Raw genomic sequence first — 20,857 nt, forward strand, 5'->3', positions numbered from 1 at the left:
TTTGCCAGCAGCAAGCAACATCTTTGATTAGGGGTAGATGTAGATAGGGAAGAATGCAACATACTCTGTGGTTCATTATTTCTAAATCTCAAATTATTTATTAAACAACACCAGCATGTGCCAGGCATAGTTCCTGGCACTAAGGATATAGTAGCAAACAAAAGAACCTCAAATTCCTGTCCTCAATGAACTTTGTTCTACTGGGGTGAAAAAATACAACGAATAAGTAAATTATATAGACTATTAGAAGGTAATGAGTTATGACGAAAAATAAAGCAAGGAAGGGAGATGGATAGTGTGATTGGGGACAAGGAAGGGAGGGCATCACACGGTTTGCACATACTATTAGGATGTTGGAAATTTTTCACCTTTGAGGACATTTGCTAGTTTCTTGTAAGAGGTTAGTTAGAAAGTAAGCTAAAGTATTGAGCTCCAAAATCCAGATTAAGTATTTGAGGAACTCTGGAATCATTGACCATAAAAGTATTAAATGTAGATTTTTGTTAGTTTTAAGAAATTTCTATTGTTTTGTTTTTCCTTTTACCCTACTTTAATTCATCTGTTAAAGACAGCTTAGTTATACATCAGCAACAGGCTGACTAGAACTTTTAAACCTCTGCTTTGTTGCTCCATTTCCTTGTCTATTATCTATTAAAGGGGAGTAGGAAAAAAAGGCTTGGTGGGTGGAGGGTGAGGGATAATAAGGCAAGGGAAGTAAGCAAAGAAAAGCAAAACAGAAAAATCATTAGAAACTCAGTTCAGAGCATGTGTCAGTTCCTGGTTGCAGGGAGACCTGCCAGTCAGAGAGTTCTTTAGTGAGTGTGGTCCCCTGAGCTTCCCTCCCAGGCCATCTGTGGGTGACTCAGTGCTATGATTCAGGCTACTAGATCTGGGTGTAAATCCGTCTGATTTCTGGATTAGGTGTTCCACCAGAGAAATAAAAACAACCTTCATTCTTTGTTTTGTCAAAAAAGAAAAAACAAAAACACCTTTGTTAAGCTTCTCTTGGTTCTTCGCAATTTTGTCACTCTTCAGGGACTCTTTCTTTACATAGCAGAGATCTCTTGTCCCCTATCTTAATTTTGGCATGATTGAGGAGGACTTTAAAGCAAAGCTAAGCAAAGAGATTGAAGGAGAAGGAAAAGTAGAAGATCTTTTAATCCGGAAGTTTTCAAAGTTGAGTCTTCATCTCACGAGTTATTTTGTTAAAGATTTAGGTGTTGTGTTTTCTTTGTTTTTTTTTTTTTTTTTTTTTGCTGAGGAAGATTTGCCCTGAGCTAACATCTGTGCCAGTCTTCCTCTATTTTGTATGTTAGTCACCGCGACAGCTTGGCTGCTAACGAATGGTGTAGGTCCACTCCCGGGAACCGAACCTGGGCCACTGAGGCAGAGCACACCAAACTTAACCACTAGGCCATGAGGCTAGCCCCAAAGGTTTAGGTTTTTACCCTATTTAAAAGTTTTAAAAGCTACATTCTTTGTTCCAAGAAAAAAGGCAAATTACAGATATTCTTTAGTGTATTTATTATACATTTTTAAGAGACATAGACATAGTCATGGTACTGTTGGGAATAAATAGTAGGACCATTTTTTGCATGCTCTGAATTGAGAACCACTGCCTTAACTCATACATACGGTTTCTTCTTCTCTGCCATTATCTTTCCTAAATAAAATCTCTTAACCCATTGTTTCAGATCACAGACTTATTTTAAATTTAGTTTAAGGAAAGACTAACAGATCTGTAGGCCCAGAAAAGATAGTCATATTAGCCTATCTATATTTCTACCGTAGGAAGGAAGTTTGTCTCTACCACTCTTGTCAGCGTTAGATGTGATGTGAAACATAACAGTAGGCAAAGCATAGTGGGAAAGTGACACTCAAGTTGAGCCAGAAGGACACTGAACAAACAAGCTTGTCCCATATCACATTCTAGTTAGGAGGAAGCCCAAGACTAGGAAAGTGGACTCTTATTTGTAGTCCCATATTATTTTCATCTCCCAAAGTTTGTTACTTTTAAATAAGCATAGGGACTGTGTTTTTCATATAATTATTGGTTGATATGGAGGCAGCATTTTAAAGTAACGAAAAATTGAACATAAACCAGAGAGTCCTGGGTGTAAGGTCCAAATTACTCCCAAACCTGCTAGATTGTTGTAAGAGAATGCATACCTAGTGCTTAGAAGAAGACTGCATCCATTATAGGTGCTGAATAAATTGCATGTATTACTATGATGGAAGGCAAAAGATATTTCCGTTTATATAACATTGCTCAGAGTGGGGAATCAATAGATACCATTTAAAGATATAGATATAAAGATAACCAGTAAAAAAACATCAAATCAATAAAATCTTTTTTAATTATCTGAACACACATTATACAAAGAAAAGCAAACATATATTTATAGTAAGATATATCTTTAAAAGTTTATCTTTTATATCCATATGCATAAATATGATAAATGTTCCTGTTAAGAGAAAACAACTTCCAGATTAGATCATAAAGCAAAACTCAACTGTATGGCACACATAAGAATCACATCTAAAACAGAATAACTCAGGTTGAATATAAAATGATGGGTATAGTTTTATCAGGTAAATACATAAAATATAGCAGATACCTCAGTTTTTAACCAAATAAATGAATTTGGATAAAAACAATTACATTAACTAAGACAAAGAAAGATACTTTATAGTGGTAAAGATAGAAAGGAAAATAAAAATTCCGTCGTGCTTTATATATAAAATTATGTGCACATAAGAGCTGGAAGAAAACATGATGCATCAGAGTGATGAGATTCTGGATTTTTTTTCTTTAGTTCCACTTCCATTAATGCTGTTACAGTTAATAATAATAGCATGATTAAATTTCTTAAATTGAGCATTGATTATATATTTAGAAATCTAGGATAACTAGAATAAAATTCCTCAGATATAGCTCATTGCCAAAGAAAAAATACACATTTGTTGAAGAGAGACGCTGAGATCCATATATTGTCCACTTGGAGTGTAAAAGTCTTTTTCTTTACCACCAAAATCATTTCAGCTAGATGATTCAACAGAAATTGTTGAGTCCATTTTAGAATGGAATCCTCTTGTGATGTAATGCCGCTGTCGCTCTTAGAATATGCTACTCTTTGACTATCACGTAGTTATCTTCCCTGTCCATTTTTACAGCAATATGAGAACTGGAGGCCCAACCAGCCAGACAGCTTCTTTTCTGCTGGAGAAGATTGTGTTGTAATCATTTGGCATGAGAACGGCCAGTGGAATGATGTTCCCTGCAATTACCATCTCACCTATACTTGCAAGAAAGGAACAGGTAATGATTACCCCAATAATAATGTATACTTAATCTGCATTTCAATCATCCAGTGAATTCAGGAAGACTAAACTTCATTCTTTAAGACACACACTGGATGTGTCATGTACACCATCTCTCCCTCCTCTGGAATATTTCACTCTTCCAATACAATTGAAAAGTTTGTTTTCAGTAGTGTTTTCACCACAGATTTCAGGTGCTTAAGATAACAATGTAGCATTTATGTAGGAAAATCTACCTGGCAGTATCTTTAAGAAAAACAAGTGCCAGCCCAAGAGCCTATAGACCAGTTTATTTTGATGAAGAGAGCATTAAAAAAATATATTGGTTGTCAACATTTAAAAATTGGGATATATCATAAAATAATATGGATTTTTGACTTAAAAAAAAAAGAACATCTGGTACCATTTGGACCGTGTTTAAATTTGTCCGTGGTTTGAAGCACTGGGGCTAAAAACCACTGCCCTCCCTCTGTGGGGACCACGGTCTCTAGTTTATTGCGGCCCTCAGTCCATCCTTCCCTGTTCTGCACTGCCTGGTCCCTGTTGCCATTTGAGTTTTTGAATCATTCTCTTAGAAGCTTATTGTATGCTTCATTGTATGGAACAAAAAAGCAATCCCTATGTCTTTAGTTGAATATCTTCAAGATATGATAAAATGAAAACATGTGTAATGTAAGTTCCATAATGAGAGAGAATTGTTTAGTTGACATTAAACAGATAAAATTAAGGAAGTTGATTTTTTAAATGTGTGTCCTGTTTATTATTGACTAGTATGTTTGAATTTCTAAGGCACATTGTATAGACTTCTTCCTTAAACAAATAGGAATTCCATAAACATTTTTTAACCTGTTTGCAATTGATAATGGTGTTAAAGCATGAATATTTTGTCTCTAGACCTGGACTTTTACCCACCTCAACTGAGAGTACAAAGTACAAATGCAAAATATAAAATCACTTTGATTTGTCTTTGAATATAAAGATAATAAAACTAAAAATACACACTCTGTAAATATTTTAGGAAAAACATAAACACCAATAGTGAGAAATTCTATTAGAAGAAAGAGAACACTAATCTACACAAAGCTCAGACGAAATGCAACTGTTACCCATGACTACTTTACTCTGCTCTTCTCTTATCTAAAGTAGAATTGACTCTGAATATCCTTTCTATATGAGCAGCTTTCCTGACTGTGCGTTTCTTCAGCACTTCTGCGATGGGACTTGTGAAAACAGCAAATCAAGTGTTTGCTGTTTTCCCTGTTTCTTGTGTAAGAAGTCTTTAATGAACTGTTTGTCTTTATCCAAATGTCATGTTTGCCTTCTTAGATCTCCATATGGTCCCTGGAGTCATGCCTTTCATTTTATGATCCCAGTATTCTTGTCTTGCCTGTTATTTTTTCCTATAGCAGGATTTCTCAACAGCAGCACTATTGACGTTTGGAGGCAGATAATTCTTAGTTGTGGGGGCTGTCCTGTGCATTGCAGTATGTTTAGCATCATCTCTGCCCTCTGTGCACTGAATGCCAGTAGCATTCTCCTCCACTCTGCATCCCCCTCATCTGCTCTGTGACAACTAAAAATGCCTCCAGACATTGCCAACTGTCCCTGGTGAGGGAGGGAGAGGAGGAAAACTGCCCCAGGCTGAGAACCACTGCCTTCTAGCTAAAATGGAGTCACAAAAACAGCATCACATTTACGTTTTTAATGAGGAAAGCGATTCATAAAATGTTGGCTCTACCTTATTAAAGGAGAAAAAAACAAAACAAAAAAAATGATTCTTGTATTTTATCTCCCTACTGTCTGATTTTTATTTATGTAGACTTAGTGCTTTATTAATCAGTACTCTGGGGAATTTTATGAATTTCATAAACGTCTGTAGACTTTTATAAAAGATGCTCATTTCTCCTTTCAGGTGTTTTAGATATCTTTAAACATACAGACCTAAGTAGCTCTACTTTTAATTAAATATTTGTAAATAAGGATTGTAATATATACAAAGGACATTTTTTTTTTTTTTTTTTGAGAAGAACACCTCAATGCACACTATCCACACATCTTTGGAGCCTCCTGGGGGTTCCTTCTAATCCCATCCATTTACTTCCCAATTCCAACCATGGATAATGACTTAATTCTCTTACTTTTCTCTTTAGTATTATCACATATGTTTGTATCTAAACAAATTGTTTAGTTTTACACGTTTTTGAACTTTATATAAGTGGAATCATACTGTATGCATTTTGTGCCTTGCTTTTTTTGTTCAGCATTGTGTTTGTGAGATTTATCCGTGTTGATGCACGTAGCTGTGTTTCTTCATTTTGGCTGCTGAATAGTATTTCATTGTATGACTGTATAACATTTTATTTATCAATTCTCCTGTCAGTGGACATTTGGGTTATATTCAGTGTTTTTGCTATTATAAACAGTGTTTCTATGAACATTCTTGAATTTTTTCCTGGTAGACTTTTGTGAGTTTCCATAGGGTATTTTTCCAGGAATGAAGTGCTGAGTCATAGGATATATGTACCATCAAATTTACTAGAAAGTACCAAATTATTTTCCAAAGTGGTTGTATCAATTTGCACTCCCACCAGCAATGTGTGAGAGGTCCTGTTACTCCATATCTTCTCCAACATTTGATATTACCGGACTTTGAAATTTTTGCCAACCTGGTGGGTATAAAATGTTATCTCTTTTGATTTAATTTGCATTTTCTTGGATACTTTTCCCTCAATATCTTTTCATATACTTTTAGGTCATTTATAGGTCTTCTTTTGTAAAGTATCTGTTCATGTCTTTTGCTTATTTTTTAAAATTGGTTGCTTCTCTTTTATATATTGATTTCTAAGAGTTCTTTTTATATTCTGGTTACTAATCCCTTGACAATTAGATATGTTGCAAATATATTCTCCCAGTTTGTAACTTGTCTTTATTCTTACCCTATGGTATTTTTGGATGAACAGAATTCTTCATTTTATTACATTTTCCTTTATGGTTTAAACCATTTTGTGTCTTAAGAAATCTTTACCTACCCTAAAGTCATAAAAATATTTTATGTTGTTTTCTAAATGTTTTATAGTTTTGCCTTTTATAATTTATATATTTAAACTATCTAGAATTGATTTCTCATGTATTCTCTGAGGTAGGGAACCAAATAAATTTTTTTCCATATGAATACCCCAATTGTCCAAGTGAAAAAGCTACCTTTTCCCCACTGCTCTGCCATGTTGCTTCTGTCAAATATCTAGCATATATTTGTGAATCTATTTCTGGTCTTTTTGCCTGTCCTTGCCAATATCACACTCACTGAACTATTTTAGCTTTATAACGTCTTGATATATAAATAGTTTTAGAAGGAAATCTGTAGATTGCTTTCCTCACAGTTGTAAAGACAACTTCTAGTTTGTCAACATAGCACATAATCAGATATACCAAATTATCTAATTGATGATTTTTAACCTTCTGTATCACTTTGGTCTCATTCTATCTGATACTTGCTAGTATCTGGACCTTGGTTTAGGCTTTCCATATTACAATAAAACAAGTGCAGGTATCCAGATTGGGGTTATTGTTGAACCATATACATAATGTAGTTTATTAATTGAAAATGACATATTATTATAGAAATCTCTGTTTATATTATAGGAATTTGTGAAGATCAAATACTTGCACAAATATTTCTAATTTGTTAGTTATAGATAGTAAGACTTTAAAATCTATTTTTTGATTATGTCTCCCTGATTGACAATTTTTTATGTGAATGAAAAGATGTGCTTGGATTGTGTTTCATTAAGGACGACTTTGTTTGCCACGGGGTCAGTATGTTCCAAGCTGTTTTGTCAAGCAGAATTAAATTAGAACTAAATATTGAAGTTAAACGCAAATGTGCCATTGCAAAAAATATGGTTGTAAACAGCCTTCTGGATATGTAAATAAATTTAGTATTTGTAAACTTTTACATTAGGATGTTGACATCTAAACCTCTTGGTACCAAGGTTTCTGGTAATCATTCTCCCATTGAAGATTTGTATTATTTCATGAGAGAACATGCCATGTTCTTGTGAGCCTTGTGTGAGAATTCTTAAAGTAAACTATGCATAGGAAATGCCATTTAGGGAAATTATATTAAAGTTATATTTTTATTAGAGATATATAGCAAAATACAATCACTTTATAAAAGTTAATTTTTAAAGCGTGTTATTTAAAATAAGTACACTAATGTTGAATAAAACAATAGCTTAACACAAATTCAGTTGAATCCATTTTTGCAGCTTCTTGAATTTCAAAATTGCAAGGTTTCTTTTACCTCTGTTCCTTTTTTATTATTTCTACTATTGCTAAGTTTGTTGATATTTAGAATTTTTCATTGTAAATTAAAAATGATGGTTCAATATTCTAAGATTTACCTTTGTATACCCTTCTCAAGAATTGAAATTTTTATTTATAAGGTAATTACAAAACTGATGAATGAATACTATGTCCTGACTTTTCCCTGTCTCCATACAGGAGACAGAAAAGAGCAAATAAACGTAAATGGAGCCAAAGATATTTTGTTTATACTTAGGAGTCCATATTTTATCCATATTTTGAAACTATGATGTTAGTATAGATGGTAAGTTTTTTCAGGGAGGTGACAGTAATAGATAATTGTTAGCAATCCATTATTGTTCCAGTGAAGGTGGGTAATAAATAAAAACTTTGGGATGGTGATGAAGACAATAGCAGTAGGCCACATGTTGGCATGAGCCAGGTGTTTTTTAATTTGAAATTTTTTCAGAAAACTGGCCCTGCCAGTTTGCCAGAGGCATAGATGAATGTATGACCATTTAGCCCTATGGTTCTTTAATAAAACACAATTCAAGTTGACATAATCTGAGATTCACACTCTGCCCAGAGCCTCAATATTTAGTTTTTCTCTTGAAAAATTTCGATTTCTTAATTCTAAGAAAGGTGCTTGATTGGGTACCATAAAGAGGGAAAGAGAAAAAAAAAAAGAGATTCATACTAATAGGAATATTTAGATTATTTGGAAATAACCCAATTTACTTTTCTTTAGTTGCTTGCGGCCAGCCCCCTGTTGTAGAAAATGCCAAGACCTTTGGAAAGATGAAACCTCGTTATGAAATCAACTCCCTGATTAGATATCACTGCAAAGATGGTTTCATTCAACGCCACCTTCCAACTATCCGTTGCCTAGGAAATGGGAAATGGGCTATGCCTAAAATTACCTGCATGAACCGTAAGTGGTCCTTTAGAAAGAATGGACAACCGTGCTATAACAAGTACTAGACACTCTCATTTTATGGCTACGGTATTGATAGTTTAGGGTATGGAGCAAGTAATATTGTTGTGTTTTCTTTCTTTCTTTCTTTCCTTTCATGTAGCATCTGCATACCAAAGGACTTATTCTAAGAAATACTTTAAAAATTCCTCATCAGCAAAGGACAATTCAATAAATACATCCAAACATGAGCACCGTTGGAGCCGGAGGTGGCAGGAGTCGAGGCGCTGATCCCTAAATGGCAAACATGTGTTTTCACCATTTCAGCCAAAGTCCTAACTTCCTGTGCCTTTCCTATCACCTCGAGAAGTATTATCAGTTGGTTTGGATTTTTGGACCACCATCCAGTCATTTGGGGTTGCTGTGCTCCCAAAACATTTTAAATGAAAGTATTGGCATTCAAAAAGAAAGCAACCAAAATGAAAGAAAATGAGAGCAGACAGTAACCATTTCCAGCCTATCTAATTTCTTTAGTTTTCTATTTGCCTCCAGTGCAGACCATTTTATAATGTATACCAGCCTACTGTACTATTTAAAAAGCTCAATTTCAGCACCAATGGCAATGTAAATAAGATGATTTAATGTTGATTTTAATCCTGTATATAAAATAAAAAGTCACACTGAGTTTGGGCATATTTAATAATGATTATGGAGCCTTCGAGGTCTTTAATCATTCGTTTGGCTGCTTTTTGTACTTTGTTTAGGCTGGAAATGGTTTCACTTGCCCTTTGTCAGCAAGACTGAGGACAGCTTTTCTCGGACAACTAACAAACACAAAGTCTTGTAGGTCACTGCACCATCAAGCGCAGTTTGCTTCCTTGCACTTCTGAAGCCTGGCCAACAGGATCCCAACAGAACTAGGGACTGCAATGTGAAACTCCTCTTTGCTGCATTCCTTTTTCTTCGCTTACAAGAAAGGCCTGAATGGAGGACTTTTTTATGACCAGGAGCATTTTTTAGGGGTCAAAGTGCTAATTATTAACTCAACCAGGTCTACTTTTTAATGGCTTTCATAACACTAACTTGCAAGATTACAGATCAACTCATTTCAAATGGATAGAGACCTAGGGCTCTGGAGGGTGGGGGATTGTTAAAACAACAACACACATTCAAAGAAAGAAATTTTGTATATATAACCATTTTAATCTTTTATAAAGTTTTGAATGTTCATGTATGAATGCTGCAGCTGTGAAGCATACATAAATAAATGAAGTAAGCCATACTGATTTAATTTATTGGATGTTATTTTCCCCCAAACCTGAAAATTGACATAGTAGCCTAGTTATTTTTCAGTGTTAGCCTTTGCACTGCCCTCACACAGTTTGGAACCATATAATCTAGGTACTTTTCCCTGATTACATAATGTGATGGATAGAATGCATCAAGTGTTTATTATGAAAAGAGTGGAAAAGTGTATAGCTTTCAGCAAATGGTGTTTGCCCATTCTAAGCAAGGAGCATATATGTAGAAATAGAGTGGACATTTCTTCTTGTTAGGTGGAGTGTATGTGTTGAAATTTCTCCCTATCTCTTCCTACTCTATTTCTTCCCCTTTATTTGAATAAAGTGACCGCTGAAGATGACCTTGAATCATTATCCACTTAATTTAATGTTTAAAGAAAAACCTGTAATGGAAAGAAGGCATTTAGGAGTCTTTCCCTAATTTCAGTTAGAACAACCTTGAGAAGGGTAGACAACAAATAAATATGCAAATAGAAAAAGAGCAGACTCAACATTGATTCTTTTTCATGAAACTTCCTTTGACCTAGAAGGAACGACAGTAGCTACAATCACACAGTGTCTTTACGCAAGTCCTCTTGGTTGCTGCGTTAAATGTAATCTACCTTTAGATGTTCTAGAGCACAGAACAACACTGTGTTGGCCTATTAAGTTTTAACTTTTCCCCTTTCATTACAATGCACATAATACGTTCCTGTATTTATATTATAACGTGTATAGTGTAAAATGTGAATGACTGTTTTTTTTTTTTTTTTGTGAATGAAAATCTAAAATCTTTGTAACTTTTTATACCTGCTTTTGTTTCACCAAAGAAACCTAAAATCCTTCTTTTACTATACTGTGACTGGTCTGGTTATTTACAACTTTAAATCCTAATGTGCACCAACATTTCACATTTTGTTTCCACCATGGAGAGCAAGCTGCTAGCTTGGATGAAATAATTTTGTGGCTAGCAGAGAGATGATTGTATACGTACTTGCAAAAATTGAGATAGTAATTCTGATGATGTTTACATCTACATACTTAGGAATTAATTTCAAATGGGAAAGAAACATGCAATAGGAAATGTGATAGGTCACATTTACAGAATGTTTCCCATGAACCAGGCCAAATGTTTTATGTGCAATATCCCGCAAGCCTATGAGAGACGTGCTGCTACTGTCTGATTGATGAGAGATCAGGAGTACGGAACTCAAGTTATTTGTCCAAAGTTACGTAATTGGTTTGTAGTGGAGGCGGGTAATCTCCACAATCTACATGATATTCTTAAGAAAAATATAAAATATTATGTTCCTGATTATTATATATTTGAGAAGTTAATTTACTGGCTAAAAGATCGTATCCAAATAATCATCAGAAGATGTCAAAAATATCAAATTCCCATCCATCCATTTCTTCATTTTTCATTCGTTCACTATTCATTATGTACTTACTGTGTCAGGCACTGAAGATTCAGCAGTGAATGAGCTAGACAGGTCTCTGCCCGCATAAAATTTTTATACTGGTTGTATCCCATGGGAATTATTTTACAGCCCATTCTATTCAATATCTTCATTGATAAATTAGAAGAACAGATCCATTGTATGTTCTGCAGTTGTATAGAAGATATCATAAAGGACAGGTGAGTTTAAAATCATTTTGAGGTTTCTTTCTTGGAATGTCAAAAATACATGGGGGGCCGGCCCTGAGGCTTAGCGGTTAAGTGCGCGCGCTCTGCTGCTGGCGGCCCGGGTTCGGATCCGGGTGCGCACCGACGCACCGCTTCTCCGGCCATGCTGAGGCTGCATCCCACATACAGCAACTAGAAGGATGTGCAGCTATGACATACAACTATCTACTGGGGCTTTGGGGGAAAAATAAATAAAATTATTAAAAAAAAAATACATGGGAAGCTGGGCATGAATAGATGCAGAAAAGAAGAGATTCTTCTTGCTGAGCTTGTCCTGTTAATGTACATCTGTCATATCTTTTACACAGAACTGTCAACAGAAATTACCTAAGGAAGTATATAAGAATTTGCATTATCTGTGCTTATACACCATTATTAGATGTTTATAAATCCGTCAAGTAAATTTTTATGGATCTAGGTGCAAATAATGGAGTCTATGGGGGGTTCCGTTACCCAGAATGCTGGGACAGAGTGAGAAGTTTAAGGAGACTTGCCCCACTCGAAGTCGGCCAGAGGTAGTTTTCGATTTGTTTCTAAAGGCTAGGTTGCATATCAGAGGAAAGAATGCACCCCTACCATAGAGAGCTATTTAAGAAGAGGAGGTCTTCCAGGGTAGCTGAAATGGAAAAGAAGTCAGAGAGATTGTGTAGGGAGGGACGCTACATCATTTTAATGTGACAGCAAGTAGACCTTTGCTGATGGTAAGTGAGTTTTCAATACAGTACAGGAAGTAGGCACTGAATTAGCCTTGAGCTAATTGTCCAGAAGTCATATATCATGTAAAATAAAGTTATGGAGTTTGGAAATAGAAAAAATGGAATAGCTTGCAAAGAGGGTCAGAGTTGATTTTTATGCATGACTTGTGCATGAGTGTCTCCCAAGAAAAGAATCTACAAGAGAAAATATATTTTAGATAAAGGCCAAAGATGATGTTATCAAGTGGCTCAAGACTCCATGGCGACTTGAACATTTTTTAATGTGTTTCTTGTTATGTTTCCTAATATTACAAATGCAGTAAAATAGTTTTTGAAGAAAAAGGCCCTCAGTGATGTTTTTGTACTGATATTTGTGCTTCCTTTTTTTATTGTGTTGCAATTCCCATTTGCTAAACAAACCAGAATTCACCCAAATGACTCTTTTCTAAAACGAGTCTAAATAGAAAGTTTATAAAGGTCTTTGAATGAGTCATTCAATATTGTATAATCTTTTCCCATTATTACTCATTTCTGTATGTTTGGATCCCAGCTGGACAAGAAAGAGCACATGCCAAACAAGAACAAGAATGGCTTTTGTTGAGGTGTTTACGGAGTAAGCAAAGCCTGGGTTTTAATTGGAATTTAATTTAGAATTCTGTCTGAGTCCATCAAAGGATCCCTGCTGAAGATTAAATGTTTACTGCCTTAAGGCAATAACTCTTAAATGATTTTTGATAGGGTTTACTCTAAAATAAATTTTAAAAACTATGTACTCATCACATTTTAAGTTGTCAACAAAAAAATTTTTCATTATAAATAATTTTAAATGATGTTATTTTGGCATATTTTAAATATTGCCATTCTAAAATAAATATGTAAGATCACTCTTTTAAATATATTCAGTGGAATCTAAATATCATAGTGGTTTAATATCTACTATCATCCATTTAAAAAATACTTGAAGAAAAATATTCTTTTAACAATCAAACATTTTATATTTTTCTTATCTTTGGACTTGTTTTTTATTTCAGTTCCTTCCATGGAATTTTATCCAAATATTATACATTAATATACTTGAAACTCTTCTATTGATAAAGCTATCAAAAATATACATCAAAATTTGTACTTAAAAGTGGAAAATTAATTTTTCCTTGTGAACGTAAAACTGTAAAAGTTAAAAATCTTCTCCCGGATTGAGTTATCATTGTAATTTACTGATATATGATTGATCAAAACAATAGTACCCTCTTACAAAATTTAAAAGATAATTATAATTGTAAAATATTGTTAGAAATACGTCTCAATGAGGTGATTAGAGCCGTTTTTCCCAATTAATATTTCCATGAGTAAATTTACTTAAAACTAGAATGTGTCATGGCTTATCATCACTTCTATTTGTATTTTGTTTTTATAGATTTAAACACTGAGAAAACTGTTTACATTAATAAGTAGATGGAAATGATCATTTTATTATGCAGTACTACTCAATTTTTTTTTTTTTTTTTTTTTTACCTCTTTCTGAATTACATGCCAAAAGTCACATAGTGGTCTATCAAAAGTTATTTTTAATTACCTTTCAGCTGACATCTCAGTGAAGTTCTCCTTAAATTTTTTCTGTAAACACCTGACTTAAAAAAGAATTTTATTTGCACGCTGTCATCAGAATCATTCATTTTGATTTGTCCTTTTTGTGCGCTCATAGCTTTTACACTCCATGGCCATGTATCCCAAGACTCAGGATGGAGGAGAGATGTGTTTGATATGGTGGTTGTTTTTTATGAAGTGGGAAAAGGGCAGTTGTCTAAAGCCTTTGGTTCTCAAAGTTTGTTCCCTGAAATGACAGCATTAGCATCACCTAGGAACTTATAAGAAATGCAAATCCTCAGACTCTAACCCCAAATTAGAAATTTGGTGAGTGGGGACAGCAATCTGGGTTTTCATAAGCACTCCACATGATTCTGATGCATTCTGAAGTTGTGAGAACTGGTGTAAAGAGAAGCAAAAGTAGAACCAGAGGCCTCAACTACAGACATTCTCTTAGGCAGATGAGTTTTAGGAAAGAGGCCAAATGAAAGTTGAGATTCCAGAAATTGCTTTGCTTTGTGTGCCCATGTACCCCTTGGAGAATCTTGAGGGACTCTCAGGGTAAGCGACCCTGGTTTGGAGACCACTGCTTTAAGAAACACAGTCCTTAAGTACATTCAAATTTTTAGTATGTGTTCTATCTGTTTGGCAATGACTACTTTCCAACCTTTGAATGGGCCTCTGGTTTTACAGAAAAAAGTGAAAAAAGCTTTCTCTACAGGGAAAAATGAAGAAAGGAGCATGATTAAAAGTAACTATTTCTTGGGGGCTGGCCTGGTGGTGTAGTGGTTAAGTTCACGCACTCCACTTCAGCAGCCCGGGGTTCACTGATTCGGATCCTGGGCACAGACCTACTTACTGCTCATCAGACCACGCTGAGGTGGCGTCCCACATAGAAGAACTAGAAGGACCTATACTAGGATATACAGCTATGTACTGGGGCTTTGGGGAGGAAAAAGAAAAAGAGGAAGATTGGTAACAGATGTTAGCTCAGGGCCAATCTTCCTAAAAAAAAAAAAAATTCTTAAAGGATAGACCTGAAACAAAGTTTGAAATGCAGGAATTAAGACAGTTTAAAAACTGAGAAATAGAAGCAAAGAAGATATATTGTAACTTCCCAGTAACAGCTAGCCAGGAAAGGAACTTCACATTCAGTGGGGATCCCTCAGGTCTAGGTGGGAGAAGAATCCTTGGGAGTGAATTGATCCCTGAATAACTCTAGTTCCTAACTCAGATCACCCTCTCCCATGCCCATTAGCCAGAATGAACTCACCACTCATTCAATGATATATATTGAGTACTTACCATGTGCCAGGCACTATGCTAGATATCAGGGATACTGTTATAAACAAGACCGGCAAGTCCCTGCCATCAGTCTGATGGGAAAGATTAGCAAAGGCACTAAAACAGGAGGAGATTTGATTTCTCAAGATATTGTTCTTGCTAAAGCCTCCATTCTTGGACATCTCTTTGCCCTGCTCTCCATCTTTACCTGATTCCATTCTTAACCGTGGCCCTATCTACTTCCTACATTACAATTTCCACATCTCTTTCTTTTGTGTAATGTATATGTATCCAGTTGGTTGGATTTCATAGGCACATTAAGCTCTATATGTCCCAAAGTGACCTGTTACCCATCCCTTCTGCTAACTGTCTACACATTTTTTAAAACTAGGGGTCTAAGAGTCATTCTGGACTCCTAATTTAATGCCCATATTCAATAAAGCACCAAATTCTATTAATTCTACCTCCCAAAGTTTCTCATATCCATCATCTTCTCTCTATCCCAGCTGTCCTCAATAGCTCATATAGTATTACTATCTCTAGATGCATCACTTTCAAAATAATCTTTTAAACTGCTATAGAGTATTCTTTCAAATGTGCAAATCAGAGCTTGCAGCTCAGAATTCTTCAGAACCTATTGCCTACAAAATAAAATCTAATTCTATATGCATAGCAAAATGCTTTGGAAAAAAACCCAAAAAACAAAAACCTGTCCCAGGTATTATGTGCTTAAGAAGAATGGAGGAATTGATTTAGAAATCTTAAGTAAATCAACCGTTACATTTTAGTTTTTTTTCTTTTAATTAGATCAGTTTGGCTTCCTGTTCAGTCTCTGATCAAAAGTCAGACTCCCCTTGTAGCAGTTATGTACAAGGCGGAAACGGAAGACCAGAAATGCTATCTGATGTAGTGGGACATATGTTTGCCCCTCCAGATACACTCTCCACACTTCTCCTCCTGCTTTGTACCCTGTGAGATTGACTGTATAAACTGCTCCTATTGGATTCAGCCTCAGGGAGCAATGTAGGAGATCAGAGCAAGAGAGGAGAGTGACTCAGTGTGTGTGTCCCTTTGGCTCCCTCCCAATCCTGTGGGACCGCCATGTGCTGCCTGTATTCCTATGGCAAAGTCATTAGCTCCTACCAGGCCCCCATCTCCACATAGCCTTCTCTACTTCCTGGTTCCCTACTGCTCTCACCTCACCTGTCTGTGAGGACTGGGGTAGTAAGAGCTCTCCACTATCATTAGCCCAGGGGTACTGCACTATAAATAGTGATTTCCTTAAGCTGCCCACCTTTGTAAGTAGTCCCTTTATTAAACTCTCTTCGACGTATCCAATTTGATTGGGTCATCTGTTTCCTGCTGGATTCTTGACTGACAAAGCATTTTTAGATGCATTTCTCTAGGGAAATTATGGAAGTAACCCAGTTCATGTCAATCATAGGATGGGCATGCTGTGTTACAGTCTGGAAGACTCCACATTAGTTCCCTTGGGTTTCTTTCATAGTATCTTATCGTGTGCTTTTATCAGGTTATATCTTTGATTCCTTCTTTACAACCACTGAACACTAAACATGTGTTCGTTGCAAGTGCCAGCCATTTTTTTGCCTCATCTGTGCGTAAGCACAGCCACAGTGCAGACTGGTTGGTCCTGAGGCTGTGTTCTCCAGCTTAAATTTCCAAAACAAAATACGATACTCCTCAGCTTGAGATCACAGTCAAGTTCAGTTTTCAGTACTTGTTTTATAATTAGGAGCAAACAAAAGAGGAGTCAAGTTATACATGTGCACAACAATTTTCTCTGAGACTGAACCCGAATATTTTTGAAGCTTTATGGCCAAGCATGGGGAAAGTGGGAAGAGAAGGAGAGGGAGATTGCTGTTTTCAAGTTGCTAGCCATTTTGTTTCTCTGGATAGAGGTATGCTTTTATCTTGCAGTGAAGACTTTTATCCCTTTGTTTTTGGAGGAGCCATTCCAGGGGGTCTCTAAGTTATTGAAATTTAGGACCAGGCTCTCACTTTGGAATGAATTGATAAAAGGAGGTGCTGAGGTGCTTTGCATTAAAAAATAGATGTTCTTTTTCTTCTCCTACAAATTGTATTTTTAGAGGGAACTTTTACTTCAAGAAATATCCTGGGGCCAGCCCAGTGGGGTAGCGGTTAAGCGCAAGTGGTACTGGTGGCCCAAGTTGGGAGCCTGGGCGCACACCGACGCACCGCTTCTCCAGTCGTGCTGAGGCGGTGTCCCACATGCAGCAACTAGAAGGATGTGCAGCTATGACACACAACTACCTACTGGGGCTTTGGGGAGAAAAAGGGAAAAAAAGGAGGAGGATTGGCAATAGATGTTAGCTCAGAGCCAGTCTTCCTTAGCAAAAAGAGGAGGATTGGCATGGATATTAGCGCAGGGCTGATTTTCCTCACAAAAAAAAAAAATAAAGAAATATTCTGTTTATTTTCTCTAGGGTCTTGATTCCAGGGAGTGGAAAATTATTGGTGGAAGGGCCTTCCTCTGTTGGGGAGGGAAGCTGGTTTCAACAACATGGTGACAGATGTGCTGAAATTAAGGGAAACGTCTAGTAGAGGTTTATAGGCCCCTCTGTGGAGGGGCCTATAAACTCTGGAAATAGTCCAATAAACTGCACAGCTTTAAGTGTTGCTTGGCTATGTTACAATTCTTTGTTTCCTCACGTCCTCAGGATAGTTTTGTTAAGTTAAGGCTTAACTGAACTTTTCAGAATTAAGGGATGAGCCATTCCCTCACTGGGGAAGGGTGGAGAGAGATCAGCAGCAGTCTTAGTAAGGCAGGTACAGATGGTGGGATGTGGTCTGGAGTCATACACCTTGTACGGGAAGGCTTGGTGGGGTCAGAGTGACATTCCAGGTGAATTTATGGAACAGAGCAGTGTGCCAGGAATGTTTGGGGAAAGGAGTCTGCTAAAATTTTATATTTTTTTTGTCAAGTAACATGTGGTCTTGGGAATATTGTTTTAGCACTAAAGAGAAGTACAATTTCTGAAAACTAAATTTGGGATCATCTGTATTATGTAGGCTTTCTTATAGGTAATATCTTCAAAGCTTAATATGTGGGAATATTTTTAACTTTAACTTTGAGTCTCTTCTTAAAACATGGGGTAAATTAACAGATACTTTCATTTTGTATACAGATATGTAGGGCAAAAAGAGTAATTTGGGAATTTAAAAATGAACATCATTTTCAAGAAAAAAAAAGGAACCCCAGGAAAATAAATAAAAGAAAATTAGCCAACTAATTCTGGAAGAATGAGAGTAACACAACAATATCATGGTTTTGGAAAAGGATTTAGGGAAGGAAGAAGACTTGCTGGGATTGTAGGGGCTGTACTAATCTAGGTTGAGTCAAAACATGTCATTAAAAAGCAGGCATTGGGATTTGATGATGCTCTGATCATGAAAGGAGGAAAGAAGAAAAATATTCATTACAACATTTAGCCTACAGAGTTGAGGAAAATGAAATCCCACAAAGCATTCATGCTAAAAAGAGAAGACAATTTGCCTGGAAAACCAAAAAATATTTGAAGATCACTAGCAATAGAGCAAATGTCAGTTGCCTGGGAGTTTCTGATTGTACAGGGATTAGAAAAGTTTAGAATGATTTTTAATTAAATGAGAGTTTGAAAACACAAAAATAACGATCCTGTCCCTCACAAAGGAGGATGTACAAGATAGGGCTTAGACCAAAGGATGTGAGATGTTGAAATACCTGAGAATGAATGGGCCGCTGTGCTAAAGCTGGAAAACAAGCATCTAGACTGAAAACAGCGTGAGCAATTAATGTTTATTGAGTAATTACCTGAATCATAACTTCTCTCTTTATTCGACATCATGAAAACAGTTTTAGGTCTTTGCTAAAATTGTTCTTTTGTTGTTGTTGTTAATTTATTACCTAAGTAATCCTTGCTCATTGAAAATGCATTGGAAAATACAGAAAAGCACAAATAGGAAAGTAAATGCTCAAGAGAATATTCACTTGAAATCACTGTTTTTAACCCACATGGCCCCAAGGAGTGCTCAATAACTATGTGTAGAAGGGACTATTTATTGGGTGCCAGTCACTCTCCTAAGTGTATTGCCATCTGTTTCTTTTCACAAGAACACAAGCTCCGTGAGCTCAGGGACTCCTATGTCTTGATCATCACCATGTTCCTAACACCTGCAATAGCGCCTCACATGCGGCAGGCACTCAGTAAATATTTGTTAAATGAATGACTAAATCTACGTCTCTTAGTATTCACATCGATTTTATTGTCATTCCTATTTACTGGGAGGATCAGGGACATACGTTGACAGCCCCAAGTCACTTAGTGCATAAGCTAAGATGTACACCCAGAAAGTCTGACTCCAGGGCTCGTTAACACATTCTGTTATTCTGTGGGATACTTCTGCTTGTGTATGGTTTTTCCGGCTAACTAGATTGCTAAGCTCTCCAGAAGCATATATCTTACACTCTCATGTATCCCTCACATCTTTGTTATTAGTGCCGTTCAGTTGATTCTGACTCTTAGAGACCCAGTGTACAACAGTGGGGAACCCTGCCTGGTCTTTTTGCCCCATACTCTCCCCTTCCGGCGCTATATCAGACAGTGCTCCACTGCTAGTCATAGAGTTTTCACGGCCAATTTTTTCAGAAGTGGGTGGCCCGGTCCTCCTTTCTAGTCTGTCCTAAGTCTGGAGGCTTCGCTGAAACCTGTCTCCCATGGGTGACCCTGCTGGTATTTGAAATACTGGTGGCATAGCTTTCAGATCACAGCCACCACGATATGACAACTGACAGACGAGTGGTGCGGTTCCCTGACCGGGAAACCAACCCAGGGTGCGGTAGTGGGAGCACTGATTCTTAACCACTAGACCACCAGGGCAGGCTATCCCTCACATCTAACACATGGAAAAACATTGTATTGATTAATAAATCTTGTGGTGTAAGGAAAAAAAAATAGGAGGGGAACCTGTTAAAACTAAAGGGTCAGTGGGTGATGTTAATAACCACACTGAAATTAAGACCCTGTCCCTCCTTGCACAGATGCCATCAAGAACCTGGCATGTTATATTCATTTAACAGTCCTGTTAACCAGCAGCATCAGCAGCTGAGGACAAAAATAGAAAAATGTGAAGCTGTTTGTCTCTCTGTTTCTCACCATTCTTTGCTCCAGAAATAAACCATCCACACTTGTCTGCCACCTAAGATAGTGGTTGAATGGTTTAGCAGATGAGAATTTATATGGGTTATTGGGATTTCTAGCATACCACACAAATGAATGCTTAGAAAAATAGAGGTGCAACGTATGTCTATCCAAGCCCGTGGAGTCAGAGGGAATGTCAGCGTCGCTTCACGCTGGATGTCAGTCCCTTGAGACTTTCACTCTTGCCTATTTAACCAGAGTAAATATTTGCTGTTACAACAGAATCGGAAGTGGCATTCCAGCAGGATGTGGACAAATCTCCATGAAGCCATTTAACTTAATCCTGGAGATCAAGAAATTATTGCATGAAATTTACAAATGCAGCTGCATTGCAAATATCCAATTTTTTGCTTTCAAAGAAAATGTAGCAGAAAAAAATAAGGAAATAAGGTGCTCTAAGTTTTCATAACCCTTAGAAATCTATTTAAATTTAGACTACAAATATAAAAGCACAAATTTATTTATTTGTGCACTTGTTTTTTCATTCATTCAACAAATATTTTTAAGCAGGCACTACATTCCAGGAACTCTTCTATTTAATTTCTTGGACTCATTTCATTGTTATGACA

The 20,857-nt window shown here is 36.4% G+C and overlaps 1 protein-coding gene across 2 annotated transcripts in view; it reads left to right on the plus strand.

The window, feature by feature from the left end:
- Positions 1–10,675, plus strand: part of VCAN (versican) — a 105,531-nt gene extending 94,856 nt beyond the window's left edge. For both annotated transcript variants that reach the window (XM_058525967.1, XM_058526022.1), the window contains 3 exons: positions 3,175–3,319; positions 8,375–8,557; positions 8,703–10,675. In XM_058525967.1, coding sequence (XP_058381950.1) covers positions 3,175–3,319; positions 8,375–8,557; positions 8,703–8,830 — 456 coding nt within the window. In that variant the 3' untranslated portion in view covers positions 8,831–10,675. The remainder of the gene's footprint in view (positions 1–3,174; positions 3,320–8,374; positions 8,558–8,702) is intronic.
- Positions 10,676–20,857: the final 10,182 nt, after the last annotated feature.

Source organism: Diceros bicornis, chromosome 1, assembly GCF_020826845.1.
Source record: "Diceros bicornis minor isolate mBicDic1 chromosome 1, mDicBic1.mat.cur, whole genome shotgun sequence".
NCBI classification, from domain to species: domain Eukaryota; kingdom Metazoa; phylum Chordata; class Mammalia; order Perissodactyla; family Rhinocerotidae; genus Diceros; species Diceros bicornis.